The sequence below is a fragment of the Sander lucioperca genome, chromosome 4 (assembly GCF_008315115.2).
Source record: "Sander lucioperca isolate FBNREF2018 chromosome 4, SLUC_FBN_1.2, whole genome shotgun sequence".
Classification (NCBI taxonomy): domain Eukaryota; kingdom Metazoa; phylum Chordata; class Actinopteri; order Perciformes; family Percidae; genus Sander; species Sander lucioperca.
In genome coordinates this window covers 29,303,296-29,325,574 of record NC_050176.1, presented here as the reverse complement: position 1 = coordinate 29,325,574, position 22,279 = coordinate 29,303,296, and the positions used below count along the sequence as shown (strand labels likewise).

Here is a 22,279-nt window from a genome sequence, read left to right as displayed (position 1 = left end):
CTCCGCGCGCCCGGCTTTATTTGTAATCATTCATACCGGACCCGGTCCACCTGTCAGACCCCCGAGACACTGTTCCTCTCTCAGGTGAGCTCCGTCTGCCTTTATTTTTGTCTTTCTTTATCATTTTCACTTAAATGTGCTGATTTTCAAACGGACTTCTGAACGGTGTCACGTCTTCCTCCACGCGGTAGCCTATCTCTGTAGATAAATAAAGCGCCATTAACTTTAAGAAGGCGCGTTAATTCAACATTTCCGGTGAATCTGAAGTTATTCTTAATTTTAATACAAAAGTGATAGACCTCCAGGCTTCCATAACCAAACATATGGTATTTAATACCCTATCCTTATTAACCACATGTTGAGATAAACGTGACTTTTCTACATTTAGGCTGGTTTCTCACGTTAACGAAGAGAATAACGTAGTTGTTCAGTTCAGAAGCGCCGCTGCTCAGAGGGTTTTAATAATAAAGATTAATAATATTATACAAACATTATAGCTAGAAATCATGCATGTTGCGTTCACTGACGTAGGCAGGAAATAGCAATACAGTCACTGATGATGCAGCGTTGCCAGAAATGACTATTGAGTCATTTCAGGCTTTTTTATGGGATATTTTGTGTGTGTGTGTGTGTGTGTGTGTGTGTGTGTGTGTGTGTGTCTGTCTCTGTGTGTGTGTGTGTGTGTCTGTCTGTGTGTGTGTGTCTCTGTGTGTGTGTGTGTGTGTGTGGAATGTGTGCATCTGTCTGTGTGTGTGTGTGTCTGTCTGTCTGTCTGTCAGTGTGTGTGTGTCTGTCTGTCTGTCTGTCAGTGTGTGTGTCTCTGTGTTTGTGTGTGTGTGGCATGTGTGCATCTGTGTGTGTGTGTGTGTGTGTGTCATGTGTGTGTGTGTGTGTGTGTGTGTGTCTGTCTGTCTGTCTGTCTGTCTGTCTGTCTGTCTGTCTGTCAGTGTGTGTGTGTGTCTGTCTGTGTGTGTGTGTGTCTGTGTGTGTGTGTGTGTGTGTGTGGAATGTGTGCATCTGTCTGTGTGTGTGTGTGTCTGTCTGTCTGTCTGTCAGTGTGTGTCTGTCTGTGTGTGTGTGTCTCTGTGTTTGTGTGTGTGTGGCATGTGTGCATCTGTGTGTGTGTTTGTGTTTGTGTGTGTGTGTGTGTGTGTGTGTGTCTCTGTGTGTGCCTACTTAAAACTGCATGTAACTTACTGGATGTTTTGTCCCTTTTTAAAATGTATTTCAACAAGTAAAATGTTCTAGGTGGTTCTATAATCTGTCAGATAGAAGAAGCCCTGTGAATGAAATCAAGTCATTTTGAGGCCTAAACATCCTTTCAGTGACAAGGTAGAACAAGCTGTAGTCACTTTTTGGCAAGTGGAACAACGGACTGGATTGGTTTTTGGCGGACAATCACTTTTTGGCACGGCACCTGTCTTCTGTTTCTTAGTTTAATTAAATAATAATAACAACATATTCATACCTTGATGTCATAAAATAAAATGGAAGTCTGTCAGATGGAGCTACAGCAGAATAATAATCACTTTGTAAATTCATGTCAAGTCATCGATTGATTTGTGGTCAAATATAGCCAAACTTTTGTCATGGTGCCCAAATCGCAACAAAAAAACCCAGAGTGATCACAACCCACAACACTATTTTACCCGCCCAATTATTAAAAAACCAGTAGAGCAGTTTGGCGGAAGAACCGCCCCATCTGGCACGTAGTTGCTGCTTTGTGTGGCAGCGATGAGTCACAACAACGTGCATGTAGTCCATTTCCTCCATATCTAACTGTAGGCTGTAGGCATCATATCACAGCTTTACACTATATTTATCTGAACTCTTTGGCTTTTATTTTTATAATTTTTTTAATAACTCTCTCTCTCTCTCTCTCCCTCCCTCTGTCTCTCTCCCTCTCTCTCCCTCCCTCTCTCTCTCTCCCTCTCTCTCTCTCCCTCCCTCTCTCTCCCTCCCTCTCTCTCTCTCCCTCTCTCTCTCTCCCTCTCTCTCTCTCTCTCTCTCTCTCTCTCTCTCTCTCTCTCTCTCCCTCCCTCTGTCTCTCTCCCTCTCTCTCTCCCTCCCTCTCTCTCCCTCTCTCTCTCTCTCTCCCTCTCTCTCTCTCCCTCTCTCTCTCTCCCTCCCTCTGTCTCTCTTCCTCTCTCGTTCCCTCTCTCTCTCTCCCTCCCTCTGTCTCTCTCCCTCTCTCTCTCGCTCCCTCTCTCCCTCCCTCTGTCTCTCTCTCCCTCCCTCTGTCTCCCTCTCTCCCTCCCTCTCTCCCTCTGTCTCTCTCTCTCTCTCTGTCTCTCTCTCTCCCTCTCTCTCTCGCTCCCTCTCTCTGTCTCTCTCTCTCTCCCTCATCCTCCCTCTCTCTCTCGCTCCCTCTCTCTGTCTCTCTCTCTCTCCCTCATCCTCCCTCTCTCTCTCTCCCTCTTCCTCCCCCTCCCTCTGTCTCTCCACAGCGTGGACGTGAAATGACTGTCACATTTTTATCACTATTATGGATTCGAACAGATTAAAAAAAGGACAGATTTACTTTGAATTATTAGGAAATACTAGAGCCGGCAACTATTTGTCTTACAGATTAATCGGTTTAAGTATTTTTTTCTGCAGAATGTGTTCTGTAAACACACATCATGTTGTCTAATTAAAGTCTTCTCTTGATCTTCAGAGCAGAAAGATTACAGAAGCAACAGGATGTGGAACGAAAAGAAACAGAGCCCGCCTGACGACCGGTAAGTCTGATGTTTTTGTTTGACACACATGAATACACACATGAGGGTGTGGTAGAAACCTATAATGGCTCATAGGAAAAATATAAACACCCAGAGGACATACCACATGTAAAATGTGGACTTGCCAAATCCCCCTGTACATTTTAAAGTGCCCATATTGTGCCTATACATATCACTTTTTCTGGGATTTGGGGAGTTATTTTGTGTCTCTTCCACACGCATACAAACTTTGAAAAAAACATCCATGCTGTTTAGAGTGAGATACGGTTCCTGAATGTGTCCTGCCTTCAGTCTCCGGTTGAGCTGGTCAAACTCTGCACGGCTTTCTACGTCACTAGCCGAGACGAGGTGGCTAACCGTAGCATGCTAGCTCTAGCACACTAGCTCGTTCTGAATGGCAAAACACTGCTACAACACACACTAGTTCACCATAATCTACAAAATAAATTGTATAGAACTACTTCCATGTCCCTGTTCTGCAGGTATTCCACACAAAGTTGGAAGCGCCCCCTTATTTAGAAGAAGTCTCCCTGTTAATCCTGCCTTTTACTACTGAAGTTGGAGAAACAGCTAGCTAGCTCATGTAGTCCTTACCTAGCTACTGAGCATGTGGTCTTACCTAGCTACTGAGCATGTGGTCTTACCTAGCTACTGATCATGTGATCTTACCTAGCTACTGAGCATGTGATCTTACCTAGCTACTGATCATGTGATCTTACCTAGCTACTGAGCATGTGCGACTGCCAACAAAGATGTTACAGCAGTGAGAGGTCTCACTCTGTAGCTAAAACAGAGACCTGAACACAGGGTGAAAAGAGGAGCTGCAGCAATGTGCAGTACAACAAAAATATAGTGTTTTTTTGAAAATTAAACCATGTAAACCTATTCTGGTACAACCTCAAAATACAATTATGAACCTGAAAATGAGCATAATATGTACACTTTAAGTATTAGTGTTAAAAAGATAAATACATGCATAGAAACAGAAGTCATTGCTGTATTTACAGTACAAACAACAGTTTGAGAATGCTCTTTTTTTTCCCCCCCAAATCAAATGTTTTAGACGGCACGACATTTCTATTCTAAGTCTATTTTATTCATAGAAAACGAGGAATCCATCAAATGTACAGTGCATTTACATCCAAACGTTTTTGGGTCGTCTTTCCACTTTTCCAACCATCACAACTCTATTTTTGGTTGAAATAAACACCTAGTTTACAGATTTACATGTGAAAATACGTTGGCTCTGTACACGCTAAAAGTATTGCTTTTTTGAATGGAGTCTGGTGGGTTTAGCGCTAGCGACTTCAGAGCTGTTTCTGGTTAAACAGAAAGGTCTCAAAGAGGTTTTAAAGGTCTATCTCTGTAGGGATCCTTTCATAATGTTGTCAGACACTTAGAATAATAATCTGAGTCTGTCAGCGGCAACAAACAGAACTTTTAGTGGACGCTGACTGACGCTGATCATTTGCCCCGTAGGGTTACATTGTAGCCTGGTCTGCGGCTGCGGTTACAGCGTTCTATAATGTTCCGTTACTGTAATGCATGATATTAAAATATTGAAAATCTAAGACGATTTCTAGCCTCATATCATGATATCAATATATTGCAACAGCCCTGATGAAACATGGATTGTGTGCAAAGTATCTTCTCAGGATCCCGAGAGATTTGGTGACCTTTGTATGTATAAACTAAAGTTTGACCGCTGAGATCAGATCATAAATGTATGTTTTGGTTTTCCACAGCGGTCAGGCTGTAGGCGCCATCATCTTCGTGCTCGGTCTGGGAACTCTGCTGCCGTGGAACTTCTTCATGACGGCCTCTCAGGTAGGGCTGCACAATTAATTGCAATTTTATCGAAATTGCAATATGGACTAGTGCAATATCCAAATCGCAGAGGGGTGCAATATTTTTTTAAAGGCAAAATATGCGTCAAACCATTCTGAATGAAGTATTGTGGAGCTGCAGAGACATCTTGGGCCTACAGATCGTATCCTACAGACTACAGAAAAACATCTTTGTGGGGCGACTTCTACCTCACCCAGTAAGAGCGTGCGCCCCGTGTAGGGCTGAACGATTTTTGAAAATAATCTAATTGCGATTTTTTTCCCAAATATTGCGATTGCGATTCGATATTCGATTATTTTTTTAAGCTCTTTGTCTTCTGTATTATTCAACAAAGAATAATAATAATATAATAATTTATAGTATGAACACACAATTACACAATAGACAGTTAAATAAGTAAAAATATAGTATATATCTATACACACACACACACACACACACACACACACACACACACACACAACAGTGTATTTTTTTTTACAGTGCACAGAGAGGAGTTGCGTGCTGCCGTGTGCACTTGTTGAGAGAGGCTATCGTTACGTTAGCATGTTGCTGGTGTTCTTGCCGTGGGATTAACTGTACTAATAAAACTGTTGAAACACCGCGGCCACGCTGCTGTGAAAGCTCCCCGAACGTCATTTATCAGAGTCTGGTTGTTACCCCTCTCAGTGGCAGCTCCTCCACTCATATCTTTATAATGGAGCTAACCGCTAACTGGCGCTAACCGCTAATCAGAGCTAGTTACCAACCGAGCCTTCAGTTCTGCGTGTCTGTATTCATTAACTGCATGTATGGACTCAAGGCCGAATAAAACCCTTCATTTTATTAAAATGGCTGTAAAAGTTTTAAACTACAACTCAGAGTAGTTTGAATGACAGAAATCAGCTCAAGGTACGGCGTAGCGTTAGCGTGCTAGTTGATGCTTTCTCTGCGGAGTGCAGACTGATTTGCTCTCGCGAGTCATGTGACCAAATCGCAGCCTTTGCGATTAGGAAATCACGTTTTAACATATCGCGATATTATCGCAAATGCAATTAATCGTTCAGCCCTAGCCCCGTGTAGGCTGAGTCCTTTGCAGCGGCCCAGGCTTGAATCCAACCTGCTGGCCTTTGCTGCATGTCATCCCCTCTCTCTCTCTCTCTCTCTCTCTCTCTCTCTCTCTCTCTCTCTCTCTCTCTCTCTCTCTCTCTCTCTCTCTCTCTCTCTCTCTCTCCCCCTTTCCTGTTCCTATCCACTGTCACTATCGAATAAAGGGAAAAGCCCCCAAAAAGTTATCTTAAAAAAAAAAAATCTTTGTTTGGTACAGATCCTCGCAAAATTCACACTATAATCATTTTAATTTTGAATATTTTTCAATGAAAATGAGAATAATGACAAGAAAAACCGGTTTCTATTTTAGGGAACTCACAAACAAGCAAGAATCAGTCTCTCGTTCACTGATTTGTGCGTCGCTTGCGTAGGGAGAAGTTCAAGACAATTAAACTCTTGCAGCGAGCGGGCGTGTGCGTCTGACGAGCACGAACGCGATCGGTCAAACTGCCCGCGTCTCCCTACTTGCCCGCTCGCCTCTCATTGAAAATGAATTATGAGGCGCGACAAACGCTCCCCGTGTGAAAAGCCCTTTACTTTATTTAACCCTTCCTGACATAGTTGGTACCAATGGATTCCTTAGGTCTTCTAGTTAGGGCTGCACAATTAATCGCAATTTTATCGAAATGGCAATATGGACTAGTGCAATATCCAAAGCGCAGAGGGGTGCAATATTTGTTAAAGGCAAAGTATGTGTCAAACCATTCTGAATGAAGTATTGTGATGCTGCAGAGACGTCTTGGGCCTACAGATCGTATCCTACAGACTACAGAAAAACATCTTTGTTTGGTACAGATTCTTGCAAAAATCACACTACATGACTATAGTACATTTTTATTTGTGTTTCAATGAAAATGGATCATTCCCTCCAATATCGTGAATCATATCGCAATCGCAACATCAGTCAAAATAATCGCAATTTGACATTTTCCTCATATCGTGCAGCCCTATAGTCTCAGGTTTCACTCCCACACTTTCTTCTTTGTCTTCTTCGTGATGGAAAATGAATGCAAAAATCTCCTCACGTAGATTTTTTATTTTGCACTAGGGCTGCAACTAACGATTATTTTCATTGTCAATTAATGTGTGGATTATTTTCTGGATGAATGGATGAGTTGTTTTGGTCTCTAAAATGTCAAAAAATGGTGAAAAATGTGGATCAGTGTTTCCCAAAAAGCCCAAGATGACGTCCTCAAATGTTGTTTTGTCCACAACTCAAAGATGTTCAGTTTACTGTCCCAGAGGAGAGAAGAAACTAGAACAATATTCACATTTAACAAGCTGGAAACAGAAAAGTTTGACTTTTTTTCCATAAAAAATGACTCAAACATATTCATACCTGCAAACTAGTTGCTTTTCGGCGAAAATCGCTGTTTTGAATGGGAAAATGTCATCCACGTGAATCGTGTAGATCCGAAGAGATTTTATTTTGAATGACCGTTATCTACCGGACCGAATAGCAACGCAGATTTTGGTGCCTTATTTAGGTGCCACTTAAATGCCTGCGCTTCTCTCTGATGCTCCGAAAACGGACGTTAGAGGGAACTGAAACATCGCCGCACTTGACAGCAGCTAACGTTAGCCTACCGTTAGCTAGTTAACACTACACTCGACAGCAGCTAACGTTAGCCTACCGTTAGCTAGTTAACACTACACTCGACAGCAGCTAACATTAGCCTACCATTAGCTAGTTAACACTACACTCGACAGCAGCTAACATTAGCCTACCATTAGCTAGTTAACACTACACTCGACAGCAGCTAACATTAGCCTACCATTAGCTAGTTAACACTACACTCGACAGCAGCTAACGTTAGCCTACCGTTAGCTAGTTAACACTACACTCGACAGCAGCTAACGTTAGCCTACCGTTAGCTAGTTAACACTACACTCGACAGCAGCTAACATTAGCCTACCATTAGCTAGTTAACACTACACTCGACAGCAGCTAACGTTAGCCTACCGTTAGCTAGTTAACACTATACTCGACAGCAGCTAACATTAGCCTACCATTAGCTAGTTAACACTACACTCGACAGCAGCTAACGTTAGCCTACCGTTAGCTAGTTAACACTATACTCGACAGCAGCTAACATTAGCCTACCATTAGCTAGTTAACACTACACCTGACAGCAGCTAACGTTAGCCTACCGTTAGCTAGTTAACACTACACCTGACAGCAGCTAACGTTAGCCTACCGTTAGCTAGCAGCTGGAGTAAACACGGTTAAAATGGTGACAGCTAAACGGTGTAAAAGTGTGTCTGTATTTCACTGGAGAGGATTCTAACACCAGACTGTAGCTGCCGTCATCTGAAAAACACAGACTCAGCCTCGCCAGCCTCGTGCTGCATTCAAAGTTATGTTGCCGTTTATTTGTTTTTTAGATCAACTTTTTATTGTTTTATATTTTTGAAAATACAGAACAGACAAATAGAATTGAACAAGGTGCTCCTTTTTTAAAATATATATATATATATATATATATATAGTCGTATTTTTTTACTTTACTGAACATGTATTATGTTATTTAATATAAAGACTTTGAAGGATTCTTCTTCTTTTCCCTCTTTGTTAAAGTATTTCAACCAGCGCCTCGCCGTCCCAAACATCACCTCCAACGGCACGTCGAGCGCAGCGACTAAAGACTACAACTATGACAGCTGGATGGCCTTGCTTTCCCAGCTGCCCCTGCTGCTGTTCACGCTGCTCAACTCGTTCCTGTATCAGTGGTGAGTTCCCGACGCTGACGGGTGTAAACTTTGTCCAGACGAGGGCTGAACGACATCGCGATTAGATAAAGAGCGTGTAGATCTGACGCTAAAGGAGACTATTAGCATCAATAATAACGCCAAAGGCACCTGACCAAGCGTCCGTATTTTACGCAATGGGGACATGTGACCTGTTAGGTTTAATTTTACCGGTCAAATGTGAAAAGTTCCGATCAAATACTTTGTAGCCGGTGCCGATTCTTGGCTTAATTTACGTTAGACCGGCCGCTTGCTTGGTTTCATAAAGTAATTCACAATATTTCCCTGTTTCTCCGTGGCTTGGGCTTTAACTTCCTGCTTGCTTGTCGTGCCAGGGTTTCCGCGGGGTCTTAAAAAGTCTAAAACAGTGTTAAAAAAAGTCTGAGGGACCTATCTTGCACCCGGCGCACCGCAAAGCCCGACGCAAGTGTCTTTGCTAGTTTGAGACCGGCGCAGTTGTCAATTTCCCGTCCAGCGCCCACGTCGTTTAAATAACAAATGCACCTGCACCCATCTGTGGCCCATGGGCGTGCTGGTCTTACAGGGAGGTGTGTTCAGGTGCATTCTGGGCGTGCTGGTCTGACAGAGAGGTGTGTTCAGGTGCATTCTGGGCATGCTGGTCTTACAGAGAGGTGTGTTCAGGTGCATTCTGGGCGTGCTGGTCTGACAGAGAGGTGTGTTCAGGTGCATTCTGGGCATGCTGGTCTTACAGAGAGGTGTGTTCAGGTGCATTCTGGGCATGCTGGTCTTACAGGGAGGTGTGTTCAGGAGCATTCTGGGTGTGCTGGTCTTACAGGGAGGTGTGTTCAGGTGCATTCTGGGCGTGCTGGTCTTACAGAGAGGTGTGTTCAGGTGCATTCTGGGTGTGCTGGTCTTACAGGGAGGTGTGTTCAGGTGCATTCTGGGCGTGCTGGTCTTACAGAGAGGTGTGTTCAGGTGCATTCTGGGTGTGCTGGTCTTACAGGGAGGTGTGTTCAGGTGCATTCTGGGCGTGCTGGTCTTACAGGGAGGTGTGTTCAGGTGCATTCTGGGTGTATTGCTATCTTGAGGCAGCGGGAAGTGATCGCACCATTGACCAACAAAAACCTGGTCTAAAGTCAATAACGCAGCATTTCATTGTTATTTTAACAGAGCATTAGTAAAATGCTCCTAGGCTCGAGCACAGCGCGCACACTATGCTTGTTACACACACAGGGACGCACAGCAGCACACACACATGCAGAAGATTACAAATAAAAATATTACGGTGTAAATCCTCCATCATAACAGCAATGCTCCAAGGTCTAAACACGCCTGGCTTTTAAAGGGAATGGGAGATGATCTCTGATTGGTTGATTACATGTTACGCCCAAAACACCCCTCTGATTAATGAAGACACTAAGTACAACCCTTTAGAACCATGCGCCCGGCACACGGACACTTTTTTCCGCCGTCAAACTAGCAAAAGTGGATTTGGACACGCCCTAAACACACCTGCACCAGGCGCTTCACGCCGTGCGCTCAGATCGTTAAAATAGGGCCCTCAGAGTATTGTGTTCTAGGTCTTAAATCATTTTAAACAGGTCTTAATGTGGCGTTGGAGTTCTTTCTTTCGCTCGTCCAAATATAATTTGCTGCAAACGAACAGATTATTATTACCCTGTGTCGCTTTTAACCTATTTTGATCATTTTTGTGACTGCATTTTGTTGTACTTTAACGTGGTGATAAAGGTCTTAAATAAACGTGGCCGTGTCCCTGCAGGGTGAGGGAGCGTCTGCGCGTGGCCTTCAGCCTGAGCGCCATCCTCCTCCTCTTCTCCCTCACGGCCGCTCTGGTCCGGGTCCCCATGCTGCCGGACACCTTCTTCTCCGTCACCATGGCAACCATCTGGTTCATCAACAGTAAGTCAGACAGACAGGCACACACACACACACACACACACACACACACACACACACACAGACATACACACACATCGGACACACTCCAACACATTCTCACGAACATATAATAATCATAATGGTGTGTGTGTGTGTGTCTGTGTGTCTGTCTGTGTGTGTGTGTGTGTGTCTGTCTATCTGTGTGTGTGTCTGTCTGTGTGTGTGTGTGTCTGGCTGTCTGTGTGTGTGTGTGTGTGTGTGTGTGTGTCTGTGTGTCTGTCTATCTGTGTGTGTGTGTGTGTGTCTGTGTGTCTGTCTGTCTGTCTGTGTGTGTGTGTCTGGCTGTCTGTGTGTCTGGCTGTCTGTGTGTGTCTGTCTGTGTGTCTGTCTATCTGTGTGTGTGTCTGTCTGTGTGTGTGTGTGTGTGTGTGTGTGTGTGTGTCTGGCTGTCTGTGTGTGTGTGTGTGTGTGTGTGTGTGTGTGTGTCTGTGTGTCTGTCTATCTGTGTGTGTGTGTGTGTGTGTGTGTGTGTGTGTGTCTGTCTGTGTGTCTGTCTGTCTGTCTGTGTGTGTGTCTGGCTGTCTGTGTGTCTGGCTGTGTGTGTGTGTGTGTGTGTGTGTGTGTGTGTGTGTGTGTGTAGCGTTCGGGGCAGTGCTGCAGGGCAGTCTGTTTGGGATGGTCGGTCTGTTTCCTCCCCGTTACAGCACTCTGTTCATGAGCGGTCAGGGTCTGGCCGGGATCTTCGCTGCGTTCGCGATGCTCTTCTCCATCCTGAGTGAGTACAAACCTGAACTAACCAATAGGAGCCGTTCTGACAGGCGGCTGAATGATGTCAATGAAACTGTCGCTCTGTCGCTCGGCAGGTAACGCAGAGGAGAGATCGGCTGCGTTGGGATACTTCATCACCCCGTGTGTGGCCACTCTGGGGACTCTGCTGTGTTACCTGATGCTACCACACCTGGTGAGGACTTTCTCCTAAAAAATGATCCGGTGATTTACCGCAGGGTTGTGCAGCGGTGGGAGAGTCATCTAAAACGGCTCATTTCTAAGCCCTCCTGCACACTGGCTGTGTGGCGTGAGCGTGTCAGCTGCGTGGCGTGAGCGTGTCAGCCGCGTGGCGTGAGCGTGTCAGCCGCGTGGCGTGAGCGTGTCAGCCGCGTGGCTAACAGGGCCTAACAGTGCCTAGCAGTGCCTGGCAGTGCCTAGCAGTGCCTAACAGTGCCTAGCAGTGCCTAGCAGTGCCTAGCGGTGTCTAGCAGTGCCTAGCAGTGCCTAGCGGTGTCTAGCAGTGCCTGGCAGTGCCTAGCAGTGCCTAGCAGTGCCTGGCAGTGCCTGGCAGTGCCTGGCAGTGCCTGGCAGTGCCTGGCAGTGCCTAGCAGTGCCTAGCAGTGCCTAGCGGTGTCTAGCAGTGCCTGGCAGTGCCTAGCAGTGCCTAGCAGTGCCTGGCAGTGCCTGGCAGTGCCTGGCAGTGCCTAGCAGTGCCTAGCAGTGCCTAACAGTGCCTAACAGTGCCTAACAGTGCCTAGCAGTGCCTAGCAGTGCCTAGCAGTGCCTAACAGTGCCTAACAGTTCCTGACTTTTTGCTAGAAGCTAACGTAGCTATGGCTGAACTTTGACCTACTTTAGCATATAAACATTAGCTCACTAAGAACCTGGAACCACAATCCCAAACTGATGTTTACCTAAAGTAAACTTCTTTGACTTTATGCACATCATGTCTTTTTTTAAATATTAGTTTTTCTAAAATTATACTTTAAAAATAAATCCCAATATATCGCCTTACGCACAGTATCGAAATATATTGGAATATATTGAATCGTGACCCATGTATCGTGATACGTATCGTATCGCCAGATTCTTGCCTATAGACAGCCCTAGTTTCTATCAGCGCTCCAGTCCTCTGACTGTCCTCTCCTCCGCAGGAATTTGCTCGTTTCTACCTGAACAGAAGTCAGCCTGATAACGTGGAGACCACACAGGAAGTCCTCAGCAGCACAGGTCGGCTCCCATGAAGTCTCGCTTTGCAACACCACAATGTTTTCGTCAGCCATTTCAAGTTTAAACACCTCCCTCCTTCCTCCCTTCCTCCCTTCCCTCCCTCCTACCTTCCTCCCTTCCTTCCTCCCTCCCTTCTTTCCTGCCTTCCTTCCTTCCTTCTTTCCCTTCCCTCCTACCTTCCTCCCTTCTTTCCTGCCTTCCTTCCTTCCTTCCTTCCTTCCTTCCTTCCCTCCCTCCCTCACTCCTACCTTCCTCCCTTCCTACCTTCCTTCCTTCCTACCTTCCTTCCTTCCTACCTTTCTTCCTCCCTACCTTCCTTCCTTCCTACCTTCCTTCCTCCCTTCCCTCCCTCCTACCTTCCTTCCTACCTTCCTTCCTTCCTACCTTCCTTCCTCCCTTCCTCCCTTCCCTTCCCTCCTACCTTCCTCCCTTCCTTCCTCCCTCCCTTCTTTCCTGCCTTCCTTCCTTCCTTCTTTCCCTTCCCTCCTACCTTCCTCCCTTCTTTCCTGCCTTCCTTCCTTCCTTCCTTCCTTCCCTCCCTCCCTCACTCCTACCTTCCTCCCTTCCTACCTTCCTTCCTTCCTACCTTTCTTCCTCCCTTCCTTCCTACCTTTCTTCCTTCCTTCCTTCCTACCTTCCTTCCTCCCTTCCCTCCCTCCCTCCTACCTTCCTCCCTTCCTACCTTGCTTCCTTCCCTCCCTCCTTCCTTCCTACCTTCCCCCCTTCCTACCTTCCTTCCTCCCTTCCATCCCTCCTACCTTCCTCCCTTCCTTCCTCCCTTCCTTCCTACCTTCCTTCCTTCCTCCCTTCCCTCCCCCCTACCTTCCTCCCTTCCTACCTTCCTTCCCTCCTACCTTCCTCCCTTCCTACCTTGCTTCCTTCCTTCCTCCCTTCCCTCCCTCCTACCTTCTCTCCTACCTTCCTCCCTTCCTACCTTGCTTCCTTCCTACCTTCCTCCCTTCCCTCCCCCCTACCTTCCTCCCTTCCCTCCCTCCTTCCTTCCTCCCTTCCTACCTTGCTTCCTTCCTTCCTCCCTCCCTCCTACCTTCCTTCCTTCCTACCTTCCTCTCTTCCCTCCCTCCTTCCTTCCTCTCTTCCTACCTTGCTTCCTTCCCTCCTACCTTCCTCCCTTCCCTCCCTCCTACCTTCCTCCCTTCCTACCTTCCTTCCTTCCCTCCTACCTTCCTCGGTTTGGCTAACTGAAGTCACTGATGCATATTTACGTCTTTCCTTTTAAAGACATGAAAGTCTTGAACGAGAACCCTAAAGACCTGGAGGTGAACAGGAAGTTCATCTGGGAGCCAGAGGAGAACCAGGAGCGCTCGTCCGTCCTGAACGTCTTCAAGAAGGTGAAGTACTTCTCCTCTGTCGGAGGATGTTCATTTTATTTTGAAAATATTTGTATTTTGGTTAACCCTTGTGTTGTCTTCCCGTCGACCAACAAGCAACTTTGTTTTTTCTGGGTCAACATTTTAAATGAAAACTTTTTCCTTTTGTCGTTCTTTTTCGACACATTTTGTCACTATTTCCGACGCTTTCGTCGATTTTGTTTTATTTTTTCCCATTTTTTTTTTCACTATTTCCGAAGATTTCGTAGATTTTTTTTCATCTATTTTTTTTTTAATGTTTTTGTAGATTTTTTTCAGTTTTTTTGTCATTATTTCCGAGTTTTTTGTCGATTGCTTTCAGCAATTCTTTTTTGTTGATTTTTTTCCCCGCGTTTTTGGAGCGTTTTCCAACACTTTTTTTTTTTTCAAATGCTATAAAATTAAATTCTGTACTACACACCACACTAAATATCAAATTTAAATATATAATTAATACATCTCTGTAGTGCAGACTCTACACTACACTAAATATAAAATTTAAATAATTAATAAATAACCAGCTTTTCGAAATAACAGTTGCAATGTGCAATTTTAAGCTCATTAAACTATTTTCAAAAAAAGTGCTATAACAATTTTACTGGCATGGCTCCCATTATCCTCCGTGACTCGCTCTCTTCCACTTCGCCCAACAACTCTTCTCCAAAACAGCGCTGAGATAACAGAGCTCAGCCCACAGCGTCACTGTTAACTACGCTAACTAACCGTGTATTGTGAACCGCGTATAGCGATTAAAACAGACAACAGCAGTGTCTCAAAGACCGGGCAGCAGCAGCCGGGACGTTGAGAATCCACCGTGAGAGGTGATGATAGTTCCAGTCACTTCGTCATGTATTCACTTGGTTGAAACAAGAGAAGAAAGCCTCACTGATGTGAAGAACAGGACAGAAGACAGAGATACATATAGAAATGTTCTCTGCCCACCGTATGCCAACGCTCCGGTGAGTCCATCACCCCGTCTCTGCAGGGCGTGCCCCAGCTGACCACATTTGTTGACAAACTCCGACGCACACGCGACGGTGAAATGGCGATTTATCCCTTTAAATGTGAATAAACGACAGTTACTCTTACCGCCAGCAAATGCTCTTTCTGTTGTGATTGGTGGTATCTTGACAACTCGCCGTTACCTTGTTTCCTACAGACTGTGTTGATGCGACTTGTACATTACAGCCACTCAAACAGGACCGAGTAACACGGCAGTTATATATATTTTTTTCTTTAAGACTCAGTTAAGGCGGCATGCGCGTGTTGTTAAGTTGGGCCGCCTAAACTGCAAAGTGCTGCGGGAAACCGTGACATAATAATACTACTAATGCAGGGCAACAGGAGGGTTAATATGATACATATACTTGCATTTAAATATTTTTTTTATCTTTCAATCTTTGCCCTTCACATTTCCTACTTCAAATCCTTATTCTTACTCTTGTTCTCATGGTTATTTCAGCCTTTTATCTCATCCTCTCATGCATTCCTCCGCCACATTTCACTGCACATATTAAAAGTATGAGTGTGTGATAACTAAATCTTTTTGTGTGTCCTGCAGATCTGGCTGATGGCTGCGTGTGTGACGTGCGTGTTTGCCGTCACCCTGTCGGTGTTTCCTGTGATCACGGTGCGAGTTCGGACCGTCTACACGGACAGCGCCGCCTGGGGTGAGACATCTAGGGTTGTACTTAATTCTGGCGGTCCGGATGTCCGTCCCCTTCCTCTGTCTCTGTGTTGGCGTTCTAACGTCCGGTGGATTTGTGAGGACTATGGTTAACTGCTCCTCAGATCTCTGCAGGGTAACTCCAGACAGCTAGCTAGACTATCTGTCCAATCTGAGTTTTCTGTTGCACGACTAAAACTACTTTTGAACGTACACATGTTCCACCAAAACAAGTTCCTTCCTGAGCAGCAGCAGAGGCACCGCGGCTCCGTCCGGAGCTTAGCACCACCCAAGATGATTGTGATTGGTTTAAAGCACTGGTTCTCAAGCTTTTTTCAATAATGTACCCCATTTGAATTGTGTTTTTAAGCCAAGTACCCCCTGACCAGCGATAGATTTACCAAACAGCAGCAACATGTCACTGAAAAACATTTAAATGCTGATGAAAAAAGGAGACAAAAACGTATTTTTTTCAAACGTAAAAACTTGGGGAAAAGACGGTAGAAAGAAGGAAGTAAGGCAAGAATAGGTGGAAAATAGTATGAAAAACTTCGTAAAAAGCGACAGACTTAAAAACACAGTAGAAAGAAGGATGAAGTTTAAAAAAAAAAGTGACAAAAACTTTAAAAAAAAGGCGGAATTGTTTTTTGAAGAAAGCAACAAAAACTTCAATAAACTTGGAGGAAAAAAAGAAGACGGTAGAAAAAAGGAAAGAAGGAAGGAGGGAAGAAAGGTAGGAAGGAGGGAGGGAAGGTAGGAAGGAGGGAGGGAAGGTAGGAAGGAGGGAAGAAAGGTAGGAAGGCGAGAACAGGTCAAATAGTGACAAAAAGCGACACACTTCAAAAACAGCAACAAAAACGTAGAAAAAAATTGCTCACGTCCCCCCTGCAGTCCTCCAGAGTACCCCTAGGGGGACACGTACCACCTGCAGTCCTCCAGAGTACCTCTAGGGGGACACGTACCCCCTGCAGTCCTCCAGAGTACCCCTAGGGGGACACGTACCCCCTGCAGTCCTCCAGAGTACCTCTAGGGGGACACGTACCCCCTGCAGTCCTCCAGAGTACCCCTAGGGGGACACGTACCCCCTGCAGTCCTCCAGAGTACCCCTAGGGGGACACGTACCCCCTGCAGTTCTCCAGAGTACCCCTAGGGGGACACGTACCCCCTGCAGTCCTCCAGAGTACCCCTAGGGGGACACGTACCCCCTGCAGTCCTCCAGAGTACCCCTAGGGGGACACGTACCCCCTGCAGTCCTCCAGAGTACCCCTAGGGGGACACGTACCCCCTGCAGTCCTCCAGAGTACCCCTAGGGGGACACGTACCCCCATTTGAGAAACACTGGTTTAAAGAAATGCCGATAAACCAGAGCACGTTTTCCTCCCATCCCAGAATGCTGTGTGGACTCGCCAGACCCTCCTCCACAGCGCCGTGGAGGAAGGTCTGGCGATGCGAGACTTTGGCTGTAGTACCGAATACCATTTTTTGAGCTTCGGTGCCTTTCAACAGCAAATATTCGAAGCTTCAGCAGTGGCGACAGCAGCCAGGGAAACCAAACATTTCCGACCGTACTTGAAGGCAGCTTTGGGAAAAGAGAGTAAATTAAAGGCTGGAGATGAAGCGACTGCTCTGTTGTTGCAGGACACTGTCACCTGTTGTTGCACAAACGCCCTAATAAAAACGTTTTTCACCAGAAATGTTAGTTACATCTGGAAGAGTGCTTTTAAAATCAACAACTATCGACCCATCAGCCAGTGGATGTAGCATTTTTGGTTATTTTTGGCTCACCCTGCTCTCCATCTCTTCCAGACAAAGTGTTCACCTGCGTTTGCTGCTTCATCGTTTTCAACGCCATGGACTTGGTCGGCCGCAGCGCCCCTTCTCTCGTCCAATGGGTGAGTCTGCTGCTCAGCGCTGCTCAAAGATTCAAAAATACTTTAATAGTGCAAATAAGGCACACAACGTTTCAGCCCACAATTTGGCCAGATGGGCCGAAACGTTGTGTGCCTTATTTACACTATTGAAGTATTTCTCTGGAGCATTAAGCTGTTGTGCGGACTTCACAAGTAAAAGTCCTGCATTGAAAATGTAACTTCAGTAAAAGTCTATAAGTATCATCAGGAAAATGTAGTTAAAGTATTAAAAGTAAAGAACAATCCTCCCATTGTAGAAAGTGTAACAGTTGTGTGTGTAATGGTCTGATCATCTCAGCTGGACTTGTAGCCGTTATATTGTCGGCTAGTTTACTTTAGAATCAAACATCAGATTTTATAAACTACATGTGTTCTGTGTGCAGTGATCTTAAAGGAGAACTCCGGGCAATTTTTACGTTAATCTTGAATCGTGAGTACTGTCGATAGCAAAAAAAAACAAAAAAAACAGAATCGGTCTTAGCAAACTGGAGTTGCTGCAGCTAATGCCCATAGCTCCCAGTTAGCTAAAACGGTAGTTTTGGGGGCATAACATAGAGTGCCTTTGTGCCTCTTAACAGACACAAAATGCAATTAAAATGGCGTTGGTGAGTAGGAGTATTGGCAGTGGCAATCGGTGTGTTAGTTTCACACACAAAATGGATATATATGCTACTAATACACACTGAACTGCTGCGTGTGGATTATCACAGAAGCCTGCCTGGCTGAACACACTCTCTCCCGGACGGCAGCTACCAGCTAGCACGGCGAGCTAGCAACCGGCAGGAAGTATGAGTTGAAAACGCATCTTGTTGTCACATAAGACCCCTGTTCATGTTGCGCAAACATTTAAATTGAATTAATTTAATTGTATTTTGTGTCTGTTAAGAGGCACAAAGGCACTCTTTGTGTTATGCCCCCAAAACTACCGTTTTAGCTAACTGGGAGCTATGGGCATTAGCTGCAGCAGCTCCAGTTTGCTAAGACCAATTCTGTTTGCTTTTTTTGCTATTGTAAGATGAGATTTATTTTGTGACTATTTAGTTAACAGACCTTTTTAGGGTTACTTAAATAGTAAAGTCATATATTTCCATTAATTGTAGCTTCGTAGTGTATTCTGTTCCTTGAGTTAACAAAGGAGCTATCTAACATGTTATACGCTGCCTGTAATTCAGTAACAGTTATGTTGGCGGAGGGATATGATGTTGAGATGATGAAGCATGTTTTGTTGAGTTCTGAGTTGTCCTACGCTTGAAGAATGTCATTAAAGTGGACCAAGTTACACAGTCGAAGCGGTCTCCGTGCTCTCAAGGGCCATTCACATTGTACGCGCAAACGGCAGCGCTGCGCTATGAAACCCATTATTGTCAATGGCATGCGCGCAAAAGAACTGGTCTGCCGCTGCCGCTGCGGCTGGCCGCTCTTGCGCGTGCCGCGGTCAAAGTTCAACATGGTTCAACTTTGACCGCGGCATGCGCAAGAGCGGCTACGGTGCGCTGTGATGTGTCTGAATAAAAAGAAAAAAAGTAAACACCGAACACACGTGGATCCACAAATGGAACAAGGCTTTCCTATGTTTCAAAGACAGAAACATCATCTCCACCAAATCACTGCTGTGTATCCTACACAATGTTGCATGTAGCCTACTGCAGTCTGATGTAAACACTGGACGCAGACGTGACGTGCAGACATATTGGCGCATGTATAACGTAAATTTGCGCTGAGCCCGGCGGCGAGCACAACAAATATAGTTGGGAATAGGAAAACCTAACGGCGAGCGCAGCGCATGCCGCGTACAATGTGAAACGGCCTTTACTCTACCCACGGCCCGAAAGTACTTATATTTAGGGCTGCTCCCTCTTAGTCGATTAGTCGACTAATCGGTCGTTTTGTTCTTAGTCAACTTAGATTTCTTTAGTCGATTAGTCATGTTTTGATGCTTTTTTCATGCTGAATGACTTATTTCCAAGAAACGTACGAGCACATCTCTGGTAAACACAAGAATTAAAGTGGTGCTATTGCATGACTCTTTGCGGAGAAACTCAGATTTACAGCTCTGTCGATTAAATCAACTAATCGATTAGTCGATACAATTGAATGAGCGTTAGTCGACTAAGAATTTCTTTAATCGAGCGCAGCCCTACTTATATTTAATAACGACGACTTAATAGTTAACGCTAACAATAACTAGCGTTACACTATCGACAGTACTCACATATTTATAGCGATCAAGATTAACGTAAAAATTGCCCAGAGTTCTCCTTTAATGTGTAAAGTAACTAGTAACTAAAGCTGTAACAGATGAATGTAGCGGAGTAACTAAAGTAACTAGTAACTAAAGCTGTAACAGATGAATGTAGTGGAGTAACTAAAGTAACTAGTAACTAAAGTAACTAGTAACTAAAGCTGTAACAGATGAATGTAGTGGAGTAACTAAAGTAACTAGTAACTAAAGCTGTAACAGATGAATGTAGCAGAGTAACTAAAGTAACTAGTAACTAAAGCTGTAACAGATGAATGTAGTGGAGTAAAAAGTACAATATTTCTCTCTGAAATGTAGCGGAGTAGAAGTAGAAAGTGGCATGAAAAGAAAATACTCAAGTAAAGTACAAGTACCTCAACATTGGTACTGAAGTACAGTACTGGAGAACACGTACTTAGTTACATTCCACCGCTGCTTACTATATATTATAATATATCATAACGTTGATGTTTTGTGCAGCCTTCGAAGGAGAGCTGTTGGTTTCCCGCTGCCGTGTTGTCCCGTGTGGTCTTCATCCCTCTGCTCATGATGTGTAACGTCCAGAACTCCCGACTCTCCGTCTTCAGGCACGTCTTCCGCCACGACGCTGCCTTCGTCACCATCATGGCCCTGTTTTCCTTCTCCAACGGCTACCTGGCGAGCCTCTGCATGGCCTACGCTCCGCAGTGAGTCTGTGTTACGTCCCGTAGTGCTAGGGGTATCAGGACATAAACATAAAACCAAAAAAAAAAAAGAAAAAATACTAAATAATAATTTAAGGAATCAACTGGGGAAGTATTCATGCTGATATCCGACTTCTGTAGCGTCTTTGTGAGTGCGGCCACGTTGTGACTGTGTGCGTTTGTCTCCGTCAGGTTAGTGCGGAGTAAAGACTGCGAGACAGCCGGATCCCTGATGACCTTCTTCCTGGTTCTGGGTCTGGCGCTGGGAGCGTCTTTCTCCTTCGTACTGGGACAACTGGTTTAGACGACTGGGGACGAGCAGACAGCGTGAAACTCCAACATGTGATGAAATGTCAGATTCATCCTGTCAAGAAGAAAAAAAGAACGAACCCAAGCTATAGCACTTTGTATTAGGACTCTTATTTTGTAAACGCATTCAGAATAGTGATGTTTGTATAGCACATCTTTTACTTTTAGTCCCACCACTGGTGAGAAGAAATGACAGAGCCCTTTAAAGGGCGCGTTCACACCTGCCTCATTAATTTTGGTTCAGTCACACTAGAGTTAGGCCACGTCCACACGTACCAAAACGACGTACTTTTTTTTACCCGTCTTCCCTGGATTCGTTTCAAGAATAGTTGCGTCCAAACCAAGGGGGGTGAGCTTCTCCTCAGATCGCGTAGCTCCTATGGCGCCATTTTGATGCTACCAAGCCATCACCTCGCGTTAGCATCCCATTGACTGCCATTCATTTTGACGTCACTTTGACAGAGAATAACTTTACATCTGAAGAGTTTAAAGACTCTATTTGTCCATTGTTTATTTCTAAAGAAACACGACAATGTATAAAAGGCTCCATTACCTTGTACCTCACGTTATGGCTCCGTAGCAGACGTTTTTATAAAAATAAGCTAACGATTGGGTCATAACCACGAGACTTACTGTCTCATAGTAGAGGAATTACCGTATAGTACAGGAGAAGCTCTCAGGCAGTTTGGACTTCCATTAGCTGTTTAAGTGTAATTACTAATGTTAACTATCATTTTAGTGATCAATAATTAGCCTGTGTCTATGTTATCTCCTTACATATACCTACGCTCTCCGTCTCTGCTAGATTGGGAATGATTGAGATTTCTCTTGGCACAGCTACCAGAAGACTTCCAACTTTCAGACAGGTTGCTCACGTCACATCTACGTCTTCAAGCTCAGTTGGAGGCTGCTCAGTAACGCTCAGCCATCACCGGGAAAGATCTTCTAATATCCTTCACTGGTCTCCGTCCAGAGACACGGGACCTGTTGGTCCATACTTACTTACTGTCAATGCTTAATACATCCATGGACTATAATAACTTTCACCACTGCTCATTTTTATAAAGGCCGCCGCAAGAAAACATGTCTTTGTTTACATTGTATAATGTGCTGTTGGATTGCTTTTTATTTTGCAATTCTGTCTGCCAGCGGACATGATTGCAGCGCGCTAGCTAGCAGAGCTAACGTTAGCGCGCTAACGCTGCTAGCTAACATCGGCAGTCAAACAAACATCAATGAGCCAATGTCTTTTTGATAATCTACACGTTTTTCTTGCGGTAGCCTTTCTACAATAAGCCGTGGTAAAAGTTACTATAATCCGTTCAAGGAGTTGATAAGCAAACAGATTAGCTAGCTAGTTGATAAGTTGTCTACTTTCACTTTATAAACTGCTAACCATAGCAGCTAGCGTTAACGTTAGCTACGTCGCTGCTGTAGCAGCAGTCAGCTACTTTAGCGATGTTTAACGTTAGCTGCATAACGTTAGCAATATATCTTGTGTACAATCCAGGACCGCCAGAACAGAGATTGTTCTTTTGCGCATGTGGGTCAGTTCAAAACTGGTTCACACTGGAATCTGATATAGGCCACAGTTTAAAAGGTCATGTGAACAGCCAAACAAAAAATTGGATCTGAGCAAAAAATCTGAATTAAGCATTAAGACTTGAGGTGCGAACGTAGCCTAAAGGCGCTGACACACCGAACTGATAACCGGCCGTGGGACAGTCTGGCGAGGTCGGTGACTCGAGTCTGGTCGGTGTGTTCCGTGCCGTCGTCCGTCCGAGGGGCCGTCGGCCTTCATTTTGGCCGACCTGACGTGTATAATCGGCGGGACGGGCACTG

At 45.0% G+C, this 22,279-nt stretch overlaps 1 protein-coding gene across 2 annotated transcripts; it reads left to right on the top strand.

Moving 5' to 3' along the window:
* Window positions 1-4: 4 nt before the first annotated feature.
* Window positions 5-20,720, top strand: LOC116052163 (equilibrative nucleoside transporter 2-like). Of its 2 annotated transcripts, none has more exons than XM_036000015.1 (13): window positions 5-84; window positions 2,682-2,720; window positions 4,466-4,547; window positions 8,236-8,387; window positions 10,147-10,286; window positions 10,906-11,040; window positions 11,129-11,226; window positions 12,188-12,263; window positions 13,503-13,612; window positions 15,192-15,300; window positions 17,103-17,188; window positions 19,926-20,131; window positions 20,321-20,720. In XM_036000015.1, the coding sequence occupies exons 2-13, from the start codon at window positions 2,683-2,685 to the stop codon at window positions 20,430-20,432; spliced, it is 1,344 nt and encodes a 447-aa protein (XP_035855908.1). In that variant the 5' UTR covers window positions 5-84; window position 2,682; the 3' UTR covers window positions 20,433-20,720. The 2 variants fall into 2 exon arrangements, with proteins under 2 accessions (XP_035855908.1, XP_031158549.1); XM_031302689.2 differs by having other exon boundaries at window positions 2,657-2,720.
* Window positions 20,721-22,279: the final 1,559 nt, after the last annotated feature.

What these genes read in the sequence shown, in the direction of transcription:
- LOC116052163 (XM_036000015.1), top strand. Translation starts at nt 2,683, where the DNA reads ATGTGGAACGAAAAGAAACAGAGCCCGCCTGACGACCG. An exon ending in TCTTCATGACGGCCTCTCAG is followed by an intron (nt 4,548 to 8,235) that starts GTAGGGCTGCAC and finishes TCTTTGTTAAAG; the next exon opens with TATTTCAACCAGCGCCTCGC. An exon ending in AACCATCTGGTTCATCAACA is followed by an intron (nt 10,287 to 10,905) that starts GTAAGTCAGACA and finishes GTGTGTGTGTAG; the next exon opens with CGTTCGGGGCAGTGCTGCAG.